Source organism: Lissotriton vulgaris, chromosome 5 (assembly GCF_964263255.1).
Source record: "Lissotriton vulgaris chromosome 5, aLisVul1.2, whole genome shotgun sequence".
NCBI lineage: Eukaryota > Metazoa > Chordata > Amphibia > Caudata > Salamandridae > Lissotriton > Lissotriton vulgaris.
This window is the reverse complement of record NC_141693.1, coordinates 284370464-284389035: the sequence shown is the minus strand read 5'-3', so window position 1 is coordinate 284389035 and position 18572 is coordinate 284370464. Positions and strand designations below refer to the sequence as shown.

At 46.7% G+C, this 18572-nt stretch overlaps 1 protein-coding gene across 2 annotated transcripts in view; it reads right to left on the bottom strand.

Moving 5' to 3' along the window:
* Positions 1–18572, bottom strand: part of CPTP (ceramide-1-phosphate transfer protein) — an 88179-nt gene that overhangs the window by 21299 nt on the left and 48308 nt on the right. For both annotated transcript variants that reach the window (XM_086921437.1, XM_086921438.1), the window contains exon 3: positions 2178–2308. In XM_086921437.1, coding sequence (XP_086777563.1) covers positions 2178–2302 — 125 coding nt within the window. In that variant the 5' untranslated portion in view covers positions 2303–2308. The remainder of the gene's footprint in view (positions 1–2177; positions 2309–18572) is intronic.

Genomic DNA, 18572 nt, shown 5'->3' with positions numbered 1-18572 from the left:
CCCCTGGCCCTCCGTTACTTGTGCTTCCTGTCCTGCCCCCCTCGTTGCTCGTGCTTGCTGTCCCCCCTCGTTGCTTGTGGTTACTCCCCAGCCCCCCATTGCTTGTGCTCGCTGTCCTGCCCCCCTTGCTGTCCTGCCGTTGCTTGTGCTCGCTCCCCTGCCCCCCGTTGCTTGTGCTTGCTGTTGTGCCCCCCTTGCTGTCCTGCCGTTGCTTGTGCTTGCTCCCCTGCCCCCCCTCGTTGCTCATGCTTGCTGTCCTCCCCCCTCGTTGCTTGTGCTTGCTCCCCTGCCCCCGTTGCTTGTGCTCGCTGTCCTGCCCCCCCTTGCGGTCCCCTGCCCCCGTTGCTCGTGCTTGCTGTCCTGCCCCCCCCTCGAAGCTCGTGCTTGCTGTCCTCCCCTCTCGTTGCTTGTGCTTGCTCCCCTGCCCCCGTTGCTCGTGCTCGCTGTCCTCCCCCCTCGTTTCTTGTGCTTGCTCCCCTCCCCCCGTTGCTTGTGCTCGCTGTCATGCCCCCCTTGCTGTCCGGCCCCCCTCGTTGCTCGTGCTTGCTGTCCTCCCCCCTCGTTGCTTGTGGTTGCTCCCCTGCCCCCCCTTTGCTTGTGCTCACTGTCCTGCCCCCCTTTGCTGTCCTGCCCCCTTGTTGCTCGTGATTGCTGTCCCCCCCCCTCGTTGCTTGTGGTTGTTCCCCTGCCGCCCCGTTGCTTGTGCTCGCCGTCTTGCCCCCTTGCTGGCCTGCCCCCTTCGTTGCTCATACTTGCTGTCCTCCCCCTCGTTGCTTGTGCTTGCTCCCCTGCCCCCCATTGCTTGCACTTGCTGTCCTGCCCCCCTTGTTGCTTGTGCTTGCTCTCCTGTCCTCCCCTCATTGCTTTTGCTTGCTGTCCTGCCCCCTAGTTGCTTGTGCTTGCTGTCCTGCCCCCTCGTTGCTTGTGCTTGCTCCCCTGCCCCCGTTGCTCATGCTTGCTGTCCTGCCCCCCTCGTTGCTTGCGCTTGCTCCCCTGCCCCCAGTTGCTTGTGCTCACTGTCCTGCCTCCCTTGTTGCTTGTGCTTGCTGTCCTCCCCCCCTCGTTGCTTGTGCTCGCTCTGCTGCCCCCCCGTTGCTCGTGCTTGCTGTCCAGCCCCCCTCGTTGCTTGTGCTTGCTGTCCTCCCCCCCTCGTTGCTTGTGCTTGCTCCCCTGCCCCCGGTTGCTCGTGCTTGCTGTCCTGCACCCCTCGTTGCTTGTGCTTGCTGCCCTGCCCCCCTCGTTGCTTGTGCTTGCTCCCCTGCCCCCCTCGTTGCTTGTGCTTGCTGTCCTGCCCCCTCGTTGCTTGCGCTTGCTCTCCTACCCTAAAGTTGGCATTGTAAATGACGATGCCATTTATATATGTTTTAAAAAACAAACAAATAAAAATAATGTCATGAGCAATGCCAATAGCTCTAACTTTAAAAATGCCGAGACCATTGCATTGTAAATGCTTGTTTTTTAGGACTTGTGCCCTTGTGGCAGCTGCATTAAGTGTCTAATAAGATATGAGAAGGGGCAATGTGCTGGGTCCAATCTTCCTGAGCTCAATCTAGAGTTTGGTGGGCTAAATGTGCCGCCCTTGCAACACCTCTGTTAAGCGCCTGAACTTGAACAGGTGCGTCATGTTTGTGGGTGCTACAAGGCGAGTGATGCTGAAATGTTCTTTACCATGATGAAAGCAGGAGCAATAAGACAGGAGGTTGGAAAGTTTCTTTCTAACTCGGTGACATCAAAGTCTTAGACAAACCGAGTTATGCTCACTCTGTCAAGGACCGTCTGTCCAACCCATTAGCAACAAACATCCATTTGTTGAGGACAAGCCAACCACAACCCAAAAGACCGCTGCTAAAAAGCGACAATAGGCTAGCCATGATGTTGCTTGAAACATAATATATTTCGCAGCTGCAGATTGAGGCTGGAAACTGACTGATTACTCGGAGAGGCAGTATCAGACTCGTATGGCATCCTTGCAGCCTATCTCACATGCCACCACGTCACAAAATCCTCCACTTTCCCCTTAGGTTAGACAATCACTGTTTATGCAGGCCAGGCAGCAAGCGCAGGTAGATGAAAGGAGAGTTTCTGTTTGACTGAACATAAAGAAGAGAAGCCTACAAAAAAGGGAATGTGTTAAGCGCCTGTGTCACCCTCCTTTGGGATCAGCTCTTTACACTCACTTGACCAATCCTTTCCATCCGCTGAGGTAGTAATCCATTAGCACATCTTGGTTGTCATTTGCCAGACAGGACTTAAAATCTGCCAGGACGTCCTTTAATGAAAAGGTTTCCACCGCCTGAGTCATTTTCAGCTTTATAAAGCAAACAAGAAAAAGAATACTAGGTTAGGAACAATAATTCACTGTAAAAGTGTCACTCCATTCACAACCTCTTACTTTAAGATCAGATCCACAGTCAGCGATCTTGAACACTAGCCTTCAAACCTCAATTGGTAGTGCCAAGAAATACTGCCTTAAACAAACTTTTGTAACTTATACATGACCTTTTCCAATCCAAACAGGGTTCTATCGGATTCACCCCTCAGCAGCTGGTAGATCATTTCTACTGAGCTTGTCAATATTAACAGTTCATAAGAAATAAAAAAGCAATTTGGCTTTCTTTTTACACAATATAAAATGCACAACCCAAGGCACTGTTTTGCTAACAGAGCTTGAACATAAACACATTTGTTCCTTATAAAATAGGATCCCTGACAAAGCAAACGAGGAACGCATATTTTTATCTACACCAGAGAACAACATTTCACGCAAGGTCATTTTATTGTTACGAACATGTACCGAACAACTCAAGTCCAGTTAACGATTTTACTAACAAATATTGATTTTATCTATGTAAATGATGTCATTAAAGTGTTACATATAATGCTGGCACTTTCAATCATCATAACTTTACTCGACAGTTAAGTCATAAAAGCATTTCATAAAACAAATATTTACAAGTAAAATAGCATAAGATAACATGACAGAATACATTTATATAAATATTTTAAAATGTAATTAAAGTTTCACATGACTACCGTCGAGTATGCTTGTTTGCATAAAACCATAAAATCACAAATCTGTAATTTTAAAATCAAACAATCTCTACTTTAATAATCAATGATTCATTATAAAGATGTCCTCGCATTCAGCTTTACTGATCTGGGGAGGTCAAGAAAGAGCACTGTTACCTTTACAGTAATTACTGCTTTGAACGAATAACCAAGGCCCATTTCAAGAACTTTGCTACGGCTGTAGCAATGGGGGGACTTGGATCTGTACATAAGATTCTCAATGCCTACCTATGTCTGCGGGTTCCAATTAGTTGGCATATAGGTTTCACCCACTTTTGGCGGGGTGCAGCATAAAGGGGACAGAAAAACAAGATATGACTTTCAGATTCTTGCTGGTCCCTGCACCCCAGGCATTTATCGTCATCAGTTGTTCCTACCCATTTTGCTGTGAATACCTTTATCGGGAGGGTGCCTACTCTAACTTGAAAATAGAGCTTACGATCAATCGGGTTGGGTTCTCTATGGCGTCCCAATACAATTCCATCATCGGTCGAGCTTTAAACTCAAGAAATCTACCTGTGAGATGAGCTGAGAGGCCTTTTGTGCAGGTTATTGAGTTAATCATCTCCCAGTATCTGGCTTTCAAGATTTTTAGGTCTCGTGACCTATCAATGCGTGCAAGCGCATTGAGCGGAGCGAGAATTCAAGTGCTCAAAATCCTCGTCAAACCAAGGGCTTCTTGGTGCAGTTTTCTTTAAGTTCACGTGACCAAACAAGCACGCGCATCAGCCTCCCTCCCTCCTAATTGCATTTTTTAACGGCCGCACAGCACATCAAAGGGCTTCACCCAGCGTGCGCTCTGCGGCTTCTCCTCCCCTAATTAATCATGGCTGGCCGCCCGTACTTTCAGTTTCCCGGCCGCTCTTCCTGTTCACACACCCGTTCTCTCTCATTTCACGTCTTCGCTATTGTCACGCATTTACCTTTTTTACCCTACTTTCCCTCATCACTCCTCACATGTATCTTTTTTTCTGTCGTTTTGTCTCCCTGTCTCTCACTGTCTGTTCATCATCCCCTCTACTCCAGTTCCTCTCTACCTTTCTTTTCACATCTCCAAGTATCAGCTCTTCTCTCCTGTCTTTGCTCTTGTATTTTCAAGTGTATGATCTCGGTGCAACAGCTCCATGTTTAGGAAACCTTGCGCAAAATGCCAAGTAGTGTCAGAGTTGATTTTAAGAGGTCTTGTTTTTTTGGCGTAACTGTTCGTCTGATGTCATTGGGGGCGTGGCTTCAATGTTTTTACTTATGCGACATCTCGACCACCATCCTGGACCTTCTGGGCTTACGTCCTCTGGAAGCTGCTGCACAGCACGCATTGGATGGTTGGAGGGTCCATCTGTAACTGCCTTTCTTTAATTAACTGTATTGGTATTTGTAATGTTAACACGTGATGGTTCGCGAACGAGACACTTATCTCAAGAGTTTACACAAAAAAACACTTTATTAGCGTGCACTTTTGTAATGCCACGTCGAATTATACTTATTGGGTCAGGCAAACACAAAGTATCCAAGGGGGTCACACGAGCGATACAATCTTTTGGTAAACTTTTACCACAGCTCTTAAAGTGTAGCTCACCCACTTAAAACTTTGCAAATGCCGAGCCAGATGGAATAATGCAGCACGTTCCTACCAGAGTCAATATATTTAATGCGCCCTCGTTGCATTTCATTCAACCTTGGAAATATAAAAGTCAAAGCGGAAAAATGTGCTTTTTACATTTCTTTATAGCTGTATATTTACACACTCGCTCGTTTATAAGCATTCTGCGTGAAAGGGATATGCATGGTGGTTTGATCATTTATAAACATTACCCTTTAAAGCTTTTTTTTTTTACATACCATTACATTTTTTAGAGGCTATATAAAAAAAACTTTGCAGTGCATCTAAAAGACTGACGTAGTAAGTGAACTATTATTACATATGCTCAGTTTGCTTATTCTGATATTTTAAATGACTTCAATAAATCACATCTATACGAATCCAAGTGTGTCTAACTTTTGTCCAACTGAACAATAATGCCAGGAGCGGCAAACTAGTGGTCTGAATATCTACGGGATTACAAGTTTCACTGGGAGAATTTTATCACCTGAACTTTTTTTTTAAAGCCAACTGTATTACAATGCTATAAAGAAGAGAAAATATGCGTTATACACAAGCAAACCCAACCAAGTTGCTTGTACAGCGTAAATAGAGCCAGGGAAAACTTTTTTACAAAAACAAAAATAAGCCCGGCGCTCTTAAGAAATCAATTATTCTTCCCGAGTTTCTGACAAAATATTCACGTGGTGCGAGCGAGAAGAGATCGTGAGAGTTGATCAGTGAAAAACTCTCAGATGTTTATTGTTTTTACAGTTGTGGCAGACTGAAGGGCCAGGCGCGGTCTAAAGTACTAAGCCAGGGGCCTTGCAGTATTTGCTCACTTATGATCACACTTTCTTATAATTTACAATTCATCTACTTCTTCCCTTGTATAAAGCAGCAAAAACCTTAAAAAAAGACATAGCAATCGCATCTCAAGACGCTTCATAGGAGTGGGTCTTTTGGACAGAAAAATACATTTAAAACCACAACAAAGCCCATTTGTTTGAGCCTCAGCAGAGCAGACATTTTGAGCGAACGGAGAATGCTTTAGTGGCGCTGAGGAGTTTATAAATGGCGCCTGAGAGTCAACCTCCCACCCCGAGCCCTGCTTCCTTCACCTGTTTCTGTGTTTAGCTTTTGGTAATCAGGATATTTTACACCGAGTGTAAGATCCCCAACCCCCGTTTCCTTCCTAAACTCTACATTCTGTACCCCCTCCCCCACTACACCACACACACTGATGAAGTGCCACGGTATTGATTAACACTTTCAGTGCTAAAGATTGGGTTTCTCTTTTTCCAAAAGGCTAAGTTTGCCATCTGAGAGGAAAGAAAGGGGCATTGTTGTTCTGCTCAAGTGCCCCCTCCCAGACACGCAGGCCTGGCTTGGGGTGTAAACTTCAAACACCCCTCGTACACCAGTTGTTGAAATGACAAACTGGGCCTGCCTGATTGAATGACAGTGGGCGAGGCAGTGACAGCTTTCCCTTCCAATCGATACCCGAGATCTCGGCGTGAATGCTGCAGTCAGATGTTTGAATCACGACTCACTTTCCCGAAGTTTGCACTGGGCAGTAACAACCCTTTTTATTTACAACACTGAGAAATAGCAGAGAAGTGGTATATTGGCCCGAGAGCATCAAGGCTCTTTAGCCGAGCACCAGTTACATTACACAAAGTCATGGCGTTTGTAAAGCACGGGGAAATAAAGTGATTTGCCCAGGATCACAGGATGTTGAGCCATAACCGGTACTCGAACCCTGGTTCCCCAGTTCAAAAACTGGCAGGTCCGTCTCTTACACCACATCTGCTCAGTATTTACTTTAAACGCTAAATTAATAGAACTGTCATTCTAAGGTGCTTGGCAAGCCTCACAGGAGGTTGGTTAACATCAGGGAGACTGTGCAGGCCTGCCAAGCCTCTCTGGGGCCCATAAATATCCTCCTTTTGGAGGACACGACATGGCCACGCCCCATTCGGTAAATGCATTTCTCACACAAAGTACACACTGTCCTCGCGTGTGATACTCTGTATTAGAAGCCACAGTTCATGTGACACATCTCATCCCGTTGGATGCATGCACTCAGACAAGAACCCGGCCCCAATCTACACTCCTTGCTTCACGCTTCCAAGTGCAGATTTTCAGTTTTCCGGGAATCCAGAAGCTTACTGGAGTGTCCCTGGAAAAGTAGGGGTGAACTCCCTTTATGTTTATGCCAAGGCATGTCCTCCTACCCAGACCGGTGAGCGTCATGCACACGGAAGTGAGTTTACATTGGTGCAAATGCACGTCGGGGTTTCTCTAAAATATTTTTGACCTATGCAAAAACCCTCATCTTTATTATTTGGGCTTTCAAAGTCAGTAGCTCTGTCCGCTACGCCACACCCTCGCCCACCCAGCTCTCCCCTATCTGTTTCCTCCTCTACCCCACCTTTCCATGGTCTCTGCCTCTCTCCCCACATGCTTTCTCTTTTTTATTTGCCCTTCTAACTGTTTCCTCTTTTCCACCTCCTCTCCACCACCCTCAGCATATTTCTGCATCTTTTTCACGCCTTTCTCTGCCCCATCTTATCTTAGTCTTATCTCTCAACTTTCACCATCTGTTCTTCCTCTCTCTCAGCTGGCCGACCATGCTTTCCCCCTTCTCTCACTGTTCACTCTCACTGTTCCAATACTCGGGCTCTCCATCTCTGTTGATATCCTTCCGTCCTCCTTTCTCACCATCATTTCTCACTCAGTTTCACTCTCTAGCAGTGCGACAGTCTGTGAACTCTAATTCTACGTCCATAAGCACAGCGCTGCTCCTGGCACCATCATTCAAGGTCAGCTGTCACATTCTGCTCGGGGGGGTGTAGGTTTGCTAGTTTTTTCATCAATAAATACGTTAAATATGTGAATGTTTGCTCAATACTCCAATGTGTAATACAACTACAGAACATAAATCTATTTTGGCTTGCACCTCTGTCAGCTGTATATTTTATAATCGTGCGCCCTCCTCAGATGGGTCTGTAAAAAGGACCTTTAGTCCTGAATTTTGACCCTTTGGCCTGAATTTATACTATCACAGCTGCAGTTTTTCTACAGGAATTTACCAGTGCTCTGCAGAATGTCAGTGAGGAAAGTCAGATGTGATAATTATAAATTGGTATTCAATGTTGGGTCAGAATTTCATTGTGTTATGTACGGATGTCATGAATGCATTTCACTATTTGATACGCGTGCATCATTCTTATATACTTTGTCGTACAAAATGTAGTAGATTCTATTTACACATCTTTCCGGGTACTCGTAGTGGACAGTTATTCCACATTTTATCATGCTGGGGTGCGATTGATTTCATGCACATCTTTTCTGCAGCTAATACCTCGTTTCTACGAAGTTCAGTCCGGAAATGTGCATTTTGTTAATTAGTGGGTTGGGTTGTCATTGTGATATGTTTGTTAAAGTGGTGTAACAAACTGTGGAGAGGAGTCCCTTGCACTCCCAAATCTTCATAAGGCTTATCTAAATTTTAGACTCCCTTAAATGGTAGGGCTCCATTGCACCCCAGAAGCTTGACCGTCCTCACTCTACCGCCCTCACTCTACCACTCTACAGCCCTCACTCTACCACACTCACTCTACCACAATACCGCCCTCACTCTACCGCCCTCACTCTACCACTCTACCGCCCTCACTCTACCGCCATCACTCTACCACAATACCGCCCTCACTCTATCGCCCTCACTCTACCACTCTACCGCCCGCACTCTACCGCTACCACTCTACCGCCCTCACTCTACCGCCTTCACTCTACCGCCCTCACTCTACCACCCTCACTCTACCACCCTCACTCTACCACTCTCACTCTACCACAATACCGCCCTCACTCTACCGCCCTCACTCTACCACTCTACCACTCTATCGCCCTCCCTCTATCACCCTCCCTCTATCTATCTATCTATCTATCTATCTATCTCTCTATCTCACTCACTCTATCTATTGAATCACCACAGCATCACTCATCACCACCACAGCATCACTCAGGGGCACCACAACATCACTATGCGCTACAACAGCACCACTGAATACCACAGCATCACTCGTTGCCACCACAACATCACTCAGCGCCACCACAGCATCAATCTGTGCCAGTGGCGTCACTAGGGGGGTGCGGGGGGTGCGGACCGCACCGGGTGTCACCCCATCTGGGGTGACACCAATCTAGTTAGTGCTGCTGCTGGTTTGCTGCGCACCTTAGTTCTTACTAAAATGTTAAATACTAACTGTCTGTTACACAGTGCGCACTGCGCAGTGTATGTGCACTCACACTGCAGCAGCATGCACACACGACTGTGCTGGTCAACGTCACTGGTGCGAGGCGTACCCAGCAGTTTTTGGGTCCCCCATGGCCGTCAATCTATCTTACTGGCGCTACCAACCAATGACGGCCCTGGGACAGCCCCCGCTCGCTGTGCGAGTGTGCGCTGCTGCTGACGCCCCACGTCACGGCGGTCACGCGCCCGCCGGGAATAAATAATTATTACCGACGACCTCACCAGATCGGGCCGAGCTCAGTCGTGGTCTCAGTCTCCTGTGTCCTCCCAAATTCTTCTTGCTGGTGGGTCCGTCCGGACTCGGAGCGAGGCAGCAGTCGGACCGGACGGTGAGAGAATGAGAATTAATTTTGAAATAATATCATTTATAATAAATGAATATGAATGAATCATGAAGATGATGAACTCAGTTAAAAATGTGGTTGTGGCAGTGCAAATGAAATTATTCAGATTTCAGTACAATGATTAATTTTTACTGCAGTGCATTCGCAAATGAAAACGAAAACACTGCCCTCTTCGACAGGCAGGTCTAGACTCTAGTGCACTGGTGCAGAGTGCACCAGGGGCGAAAGCTTCCTTCCTTCCTTGGGCAGTCACGATGCTGTGGGGCACAGTCATTTCGGGTGGCCACGCTGCTAGGATTAGTTTGTTATCGAGGAGGCCCTATCCCTGAAACCTCGCAGCCGGGTAAGAGGTATGCGCCTAGCGCCGGCAAGCCACCGGGCCTGATGCTCATCCACACCTAATATGTGTACATTTCAGACTGGTACATTTTGTATACGTAAATGCTGTGGACGCTGTGGTTGCATCTCACCCCAGAATTGAGTTAGAACATAAATAAAAGAGGCATGTAGTAGGAGTTGAACTGATTCAACTTTACATTCTGCAGTCTGCACCAAGCTTACTTGACTCCCAGTAACGTCTATTTTCATTGCAATAACGGTGCCTGCCTATTGTCTGATGGTGGATGTGGGCAATGTTCACATGGTCTGGTCTTGTCCCTCCTTAGCCGCATACTGGTATACTACACTTAGCACACTGCACAGGGGCTGTCCTCTCTTATATCTGGTGAGATATGCATCCTAGGACTTTACCGGCACACCAGAAAGTACAAAGTGGTAATGCGATTCCTGGCCCTTTTACTGGCAGTGGCAAACCACTTGATCACGCGGAACTGGAAAGTGGCAACTCCTCCCATGGCTTCCGTGTGGCCACTGTCTTCGTTGGCATTGGCTCAGGTCGAGAGTACATTGCTACACACTAGGGAAGAGGTGAAGGGTCGCTGCAAACATCCCATATCAGGGTTGTGGGACACTCTCCTGGAGGAGTTCCGTGAGGGGATCCCCACCACTCCACCGACCCCTTAAAGACATGTATAGACCATATCCTTACACCTTCTCCTTTCCTTCCCCATTCTGTTTTTTCCCTCATCTCTATTCGCCCCGACTATACCTTGCTGGCTACGTGACATTTGGGTTATTTTACTTCACTGCTACAATGAGTGCATCCACAGTTTCAAATCAAAAATGTATTTTTTTAACCTTCCTCATGTTTTATTTCTCAATTCAGTTATGGTTCAAAACTGTTTTCTACCCCTGCCGCCCTTTTATTGTTATATTCACTTTCAATTCTCTGCACATGACATCAACAATGCAGTGCTCCTTGCCACCCACTTTTTTTAAACTTTATTTATTATACTGCAATATACAGCAAGCAGCATGCTAAGGAGCCCACACTGCGCATCAATAAAATGACAAGTAGGATGCAACTTTTCTTTTTTGTCCCCTCCCACAACCCCAGCCAAACTTCGAAACACATAAACACAAGTGGTAGACCATACAAATGCGAGATAGTACTTCTGCACCATAAATAGTAGCAAGAAAAGTGAGTAGGTTTTACAGAGGCCATTCCTTTCATTTAAGCAGATTTCTTTTACAAGCGATTAGGTCATGGCCAGATATTCCACAAGGTATGTGATCAGTGGAGCCCAGAAGTCCTTGGACCTAGAGGACAATGGCAATTCCTCAGCACATGCCTCCATTTGTTCTTTGCAGTATACTAGGTCTCTGATCCACTTCGTCAAGGTGGGCGCCGCCCTGCCACCCCAATGCATTGGAACAGCAAGTTTAGCAAACAAAGTAGAAATAGCAACAATGCGCCGATTGCATGGCTAAATCTTCTTCAGCAGCCCTAGAAGACATAGTTCTGGCGTACACACAATCTTTTCCAGTGTCATATCAAAGAGTACTTTCGCAACATGCTGCCAAAATCTGTGTATGAGAGTACAACCCCACACCAGGTGCATGAAATTGGCCCCATCCTGCCCACATCTAGTACATCTCGCATCCTCCAGCAATCCAAATTTCAACAATTGCGCAGGGGTGTAATACATCTGATGCAGATACTTAAAATGTATAATGTAAAGATTACAGTTGGCGGTCAGGCGCCCAGTCAGTTTACATCAAGATTCTTAGTTTTCCCAGGACATGGGGGGATCAAGTTCCTTATTCCATTTATCGAACGCAAAGGAACTAGACCAGTCATTTTCCCTTTGGGATGCATTATATAATCACTCTACTGCTATGAGTGGTTTATTCTTCAGGAAGGACTGCTGCTATGACTGTTGAGTTCACCTAGAGGGTCGGGTCCAGTTGCCTCAAGAGACCCATTCTCTTGGATTTCCCTGCTGCTATGAGCTGTTTGTTTTTTAGGAGGGCCCTGCTAGATGAGAGACCATGTTCTTTCGTAAGGGCAAGATCCTGTATTTATGAGTTGGCGTGTTCTCACAGAGAGCGCCCCTGCTATGAGAGCCCTGTTCCTATGATTAGTTTGTTCTGTCTGAGTGGTAATGCTGCTATGAGTGATTTGCCCTCAGAAGGCCCTGTTGCTATGACACGTTTGTTCTCTAGAAGGGCCTTGCTGCTATGAGTGGTTTGTTCTCCAGGAAGGCCCTGCTGCTATGAGTGGTTTGTTCTCTAGAAGGGCCCTGTTGCTATGAGTGGTTTGTTCTCTAGGAAGGGCCCGCTGCTACAAGTGGTTTGTTATTTAGGAAGGGCCCTGCTGCTATGAGTGGTTTGTTCTCTAGAAGGGCCCTGCTGCTATGAGCGGTTTGTTCTCTCGAAGGGCCCTGCTGCTATGAGTGGCTTGTTCTCTGGGAAGGCCTTGCTGCCACAAGTGATGCATTGTCTCAGACGGCCCTGCTTCTATGAGCTGTGTTTGGTCTTTAGGAGTGCCCTGCTGCTATGAGTGACACATTCTACCAGATTTCCCTGGTGTTGTGAGTTGCTTTTCCTGTAGGAAGGCCCTGCTCCCATGAGTGAGCATGTTCCTGTGGCCGGGCCTTCTGCTCCGAGTGGCCATGATCTCCAGGGGGACCTTGCTCCCATAAGTGCCACTGCTCAGCGCCCCCTGGGCTCGAGAGACTGCACTTTATTGCTTCTTTTTATTCGCCTCACATCCTCTTTTCTTCCTTCTCCCATCTCATGAATCGGGCCTGATTGTGGCCTTTGTCTCCTGTGGCCCTCTTCAATTGAATTGGAGACGCTTCATTGATGACATCTTAATACTCTGGTCAGGCCCCACAACAGCCCACGAGGAGTTCTTTGAATGGGTGAATACACGGAACCCCTTCTTACATTTTACCATGTCCTCTTCACCTAAGGAAATTGCCTTCCTTGATCTTACTATCAAATTGGAAGATGGGTCTCTCAGTACATCTCTGTATAGAAAACCCACAGATCGTAACAGTTTACTTCACTACAAAAGTCACCACCCGAAGGCACTGCGCTCAAACTTACCATTCGGACAATTTCTCCGGATAAGGCGCAATTGTAGCGATGTAACTGATTACAAGAAGGAATCCTTAATACTGTCTAGGAACCTCTTGGACAGAGGTTATCCTAAAAGCGATGTTTACAAAGCCAGAAAACGGGCTCGGAATAACAACCGAGAAGCTCTACTAGAGAGACGGGAGAGCGCACCGATAGAGAACCAAACGATGACCTGTGTCACCACCTTTACCCCACGGTCCAACAAAATCAAACAGACCATTAAACGTCACTGGGGGATCCTCAACACTGGTGACCTGGATATGGAGCAGCCTAGGTTTGCTTTCAGGAGATCACAGAACCTGAAGGATATTCTGATCAGTACCAGGCCAAAGAAAGTCAGAAAAGTGATACAACAGACCCTTTGGCAGCTACCTCCTGTCAGGGGCCACTACCCTTGTGGTTCCTGCGGTGTCTGTAAATACACCTCAATAGTGAAAACCATCAAACTTTCAGAGACCTTCAATTGGGAACTCAGGCAACACACTAATTGCAATACTTCACATTGCATTTACTTATTGACTTGCCCATGCAACTTGCAATACATTGGGATGACCACCCGCCCCATTAAAACCCGCATCATTGAACACCGCAGCAATTTTCGCTGTAAAAAAACCAATACAAAAATGTGCAAACACTACGTGGAATGCAACCATAATGAAGAGTCCTTGAATTGGGTTATCTTGGAATCCAGCCCAAACTCCCCACAGAATGCACTCTTTATGAAGGAGCAGAGATGGGTCCATCGCTTATCTTCTGACAGCCATGGCTTGAATGAAGATATCCCCTGGCATTCGCTATAAGTCAATCTGTATCAATTTTCCTACACTGATATTGCCTTACCTTTAATTTAGTTAGGCTCGGATTACATACAACAGGGACACTCTCTGTGCATCTGACATGATACATTCACTAGATCTTTGATGACACCTGTTTGTATACATTAGATAACCAGCATGAGTGGTAACTGTATAACGGTTGACGGAAGATGACCCAATTATGACTAGTTGTGTGGCGATTCTTCTTCTGTTCATATGTTTAATATGGTGCATGACCGGACACATTCTGTGAGCTAACGGATGAAAATAAGAATAAACACTATTAATATTGACACATGCCTCGGCAGTGGTACAACTCACACACCCGTGGTCTTTACGTGACAGCCCCTCATTGGCTGTGTTCCATCCAGAGCCTCTTCCCTATCTATCATGGCCGACCCGTTCACATAATACACCACGTGACCTTTTCCAAGGGTCGTAACTTCCTTGCAAATAAAATGCAAGATTTAACAAATCCGAGGATTGGCTTGTAAATTTCCAACATAACGGAATGGGTATTGGTAAAATTTATATCGGCTCACTCCAGTGATCGAGCCATTTCAAATCAAATGCATGACCAGATACTCCGAGAGGCCGCACATTATGTACGAATCGAATAAAATGGGCATTTGTTCTGTTAAATAACTTTCCGCTCTTTAGCTGTTGCACTAAACACTGAGCCACCTTTGCTGTATCTACCGCTATATGCGTTTCACCTTTCTGTCATGGCCGCTATAGAAACTACTTTGGTCATGTGACCGACACGGAAGGGCGCCATTGACGAGGCTCCTCCCCGCCGGTGCCCTTTTAATAACAAACACCGCCAGACCTACCCATCTATCCGAACTCGGCGGAGATGGGTAGGTGCACCCACGCGGTCACGGGACGAGTAAGGTAAGGTGGGACTACATGACATTACCTGGGTCCACCCAGTCCTTGTTAGCCAGTACTTTACCTCGTTATTTTCCGCTCCCTGGTATAACATCCATTGTACATTGCAGCCACACCTGAAGGCTTGCCCTCGTAGAACTGACCCGCCGAGCATTCATGTGGCTCTTAGACCTTGACCCCTAGGTGAGCCATCAGCCGGCATATGCTTGTTTTACCTCTTGGATGAAAATGTGATGTTATTCATATAATTATGACACAAATTGACACTGAATAACATGGATGGTGTTTTTAGATAATACTGCTGCTTTTAAACACTGGTTTTTACCATAATGTTTTACATTCACAAACACAGTGTGAGTGTGTGATCCTTGCACTGCACGCTGTATTCACCTGGCATGTTTAGGTTGGGTACTCCCCCCCAACACCACCCGGAGCATGCCTCACTGTTTTTTACATGCTGACGCTGACCCAGTTTATGCTTTTGATGAGAAATATACTATTAATAACGTTCTGTTTTTTCTCATTATTTAGGCATAGGACTTTCCACCAAGGTAAAATACACCTACACCACATACATGACACTCGCATGTTAAGAGTTCTTTTCCTTTTTTCGTTTCACTTTTAAAGGTCCTGATGAATCGCAGGTGATTAACCCAATGCGAGAAACATGTTGACCCATTGTTTTCTAAGGCCTCTCTAGGATTACTTTACCTAACTTGGTTACCCCTAGCGAGTTGCCTTTCTCCACTGGTTTTAATTGTAGTAGGGGGACCCCCAGAATAAAGTTGTTTCCGGCATCCCCTGCTGCATTTTAATCACTACACCGAGTCTACCTGACACTCTGCCCACATACCCTCACTTCACCATAGGGCTGTTGGATACAAAAGATCTCCGCTAAAGAGCCCCTCCTCGAGGTGAGCCCGTTGGGGATTGCACCGCCCCCCCGACGAGGAGCAACCGCCAATGATGAAGCATGACACCCTTTTGGGTGTGTGAGGCAAATACATCCAACAAAATGGATGCCCAAAGGTGTACTACCCACACCTTAGGTCACGTCAGCTTTTCCTAATCTTTCTCCCCTTTGAGGAACAGTGCAGCAACCCCCTTCTTTGAACTACTAGTACCTCTTCAATTGAAGCCACGGATGGTAGGCCTGGCCTGGGGACTGTGGTAATGGCATTTTGTTTGCTTTTTGATACTTGCACAAGTGCCACCATTGCCTACGTAACGTTTGTTCTTGTGCTTGAGTGTCTATCATATATTGCAGTATTATATACCTCTTCTAATTGTACTTTGTTTTCTCTCGAGCAGACTTCACTTTAAAATAGTTTACTGGGAATCGATTAGACACCTGGTGCAGAGATCTTTGTACCCAACAAATTCCAAAGTATTGTAGCTGTAAGATAACTTTGGTGGTGAATACACTTGCTGGTGAGATCTGTGTGTGTGCAGTCTAGTTACAGGCCAGGCCTGACTCATACAAAGTATAAAGAGTTAATGTCCCAGCTGCAAAGTGAAGCATACACCATGCAAGTCACAGATTTGTATTTTATGTAGGAAGCTCAGCGAGTTACTGCTTTCATTGCAGACATTCTTGAGTGAGATAGGTCGCAGGTTACCATCCTAGGCTCCGACCTTGTTGAATTACATTTTTCTTCTATGGCCTTTGTAAATATAGGAACTAAATTTACAAACTTTAGTAAGGATTGGGTATGATCCCGTTATTTGCCATCTGTGTCCACTGGCGGACTCGGAGCGGAGGAGGTCCATGCGGTAAGTCGTGAGGGGGTGACACCATGAGTTACCCGCACCGGGTGACACCAACCCTAGTGACGCCACTGATCTGTGCAACTATTCAACAACAACTGGTTCAAATATGTTCTGTCAATGTTTCAAGCTTTATTACAAAATGTCATAAAAAGATGTTACATTTTTTCACTTCTGTTCTTGGATTTTCGTCACGATAAAATACACTGAACATAATCTTCACAAAAGTTATTTACAAAAGTTTAAGCTATTGCCATTATAAATTACAATACCTTTTATTTAAGTATTAATTATTAAAAAAATTAAAAGCCATTGTTATTTGTAATATCAATACATCTAAGTCACGTAAATACGACACATATTGCATTACAAATGCTATAGGTGTCACATTTGCAAAAGTTAAAACTATTGGCATTGTAAATGACAAAGCTATTAATTTTGCTATTTTCAAAACCAACACATACATACAAAATTTGTCATTTACAATACCAATAGGTCAAACTTTCCTAATGCGAGACCTATTGGCAACGCCAGTGCTTGTTTGGGAGGGAAATACTGCATTTGAGGGGTCACCCCACAGTTGTCTCATTCCCAGTCTCACTAGCATGGATCAAATTTCCTTCAGCCAAGTTATTTTTTGGAAGCAATCCTTTTCAATAATATCTTTTAGACCCAGAGTATAATGCAGGAGTTCCTCGGTAGTCCATATTCTGCGCCAATACAATAATGGACGTAGAGTAGCTAGGTCTTTAACTGCTTTCCTCCCAAGGTCCCACAACAGTGGTATTAGTGGAGTACTTTGTGAGACGCCTATAACTTTTCGCAAAAACTAGTTTTCTACCAATGTCAGACTTTTTAGGTTTTCGAATCCCCATAATTCGGATCCATAAAGGGCCGAACTTAATACCTTCGTCCCATATATCTCGAGAAATGGACTTATAGGTTTAGTTGTTGAATTCTTAAACATTTTTAGAAGTCCTGACTGCTGCTGGTGCTTTAGTACAGCCAAATCAAGTCGGTTGTTCCAGCGCATGTCCCTCTGCAGAGTCACCCCCAAATAAGTAAAGGCATCCACTTGCTCTAACGGGCAATTCGTCAGCCCGCATGCCCTCCCCTGCGCCGACTACATCCTCCTGGGAGACCTCAACTTCCATCTGGAGAACAACAACGACCACAACACCAGCACCCTGCTCGACAACCTCGCCAACCTGGGACTGAAGCAACTGGTGTCCACCCCCACCCACCTCGCCGGACACACACTCGACGCAGTCTTCTCTTCCAGCACAGACATCGACTTCAGCCACGCCACAGAGCTTCAATGGACGGACCACAGCTGCGTCCACTTCACCTTCAAGAGAACGACGACCCACCACCACCAACAACAGGCCGCCCGCAGAAGCTGGAACAAGATCACAGCAGACCAGCTCGCCACCTCCCTGAGCCAGCACCCTCCTGCCAGCTCAGCGGACCCCAGCCAGGCCGCCGACAACCTCACAAAGTGGATCAGCAACTGCGCGGACGTACTCGCCCCTCTAAGGACCCCGCCTAGCAGACCCGGCAGCAAGAAGGCTCCATGGTTCACCGACGAACTCAAGAGCTCCAAGAAGAACTGCCGAGCCCTCGAGAAAGTCTGGAGAAGGGAACCGACACCGGACAACAGGACCTCCTTCAAGCTGGCCACCTGGAAACACCACCAGCTGATCCGCGCCGCCAAGAAAACAGCATTCAAGGACAGGTTGGACAACAACGCACACAACTGCAAGGAACTCTTCAACATCGTGAAAGAGCTTTCCAACCCCAGCGCAGGAAACAACGACATCACCCCTTCGCAAGACCTCTGCAACTCCCTGGCTTCATACTTCCACAACAAGATCGCGGACATACATAACAGCTTCAACAACCAACCAACGCACACCATGACCGAACAACCACCCCCCACCACCACCCTCCACGCCTGGACCCCGATCAGCACCGAAGACACCATCCGCACGATGAACTCCATCCACTCCGGATCACCGACCGACCCCTGCCCTCACCACGTCTTCAACAAGGCCGACGCTGTCATCGCACCCCACCTGCGAGACATCATCAACACATCCTTCGACACCACCATCTTCCCTGAGAGCTGGAAACACGCCGAACTCAGCGCTCTACTCAAGAAACCAACAGCGGACCCCACCGACCTCAAGAACTACCGCCCCATCTCACTCCTCCCGTTTCCAGCCAAAGTCATCGAGAAGACCGTCAACAAGCAGATGGCCGCCTTCCTCGAGACGAACGGATCCCTCGACCCCTCACAGTCC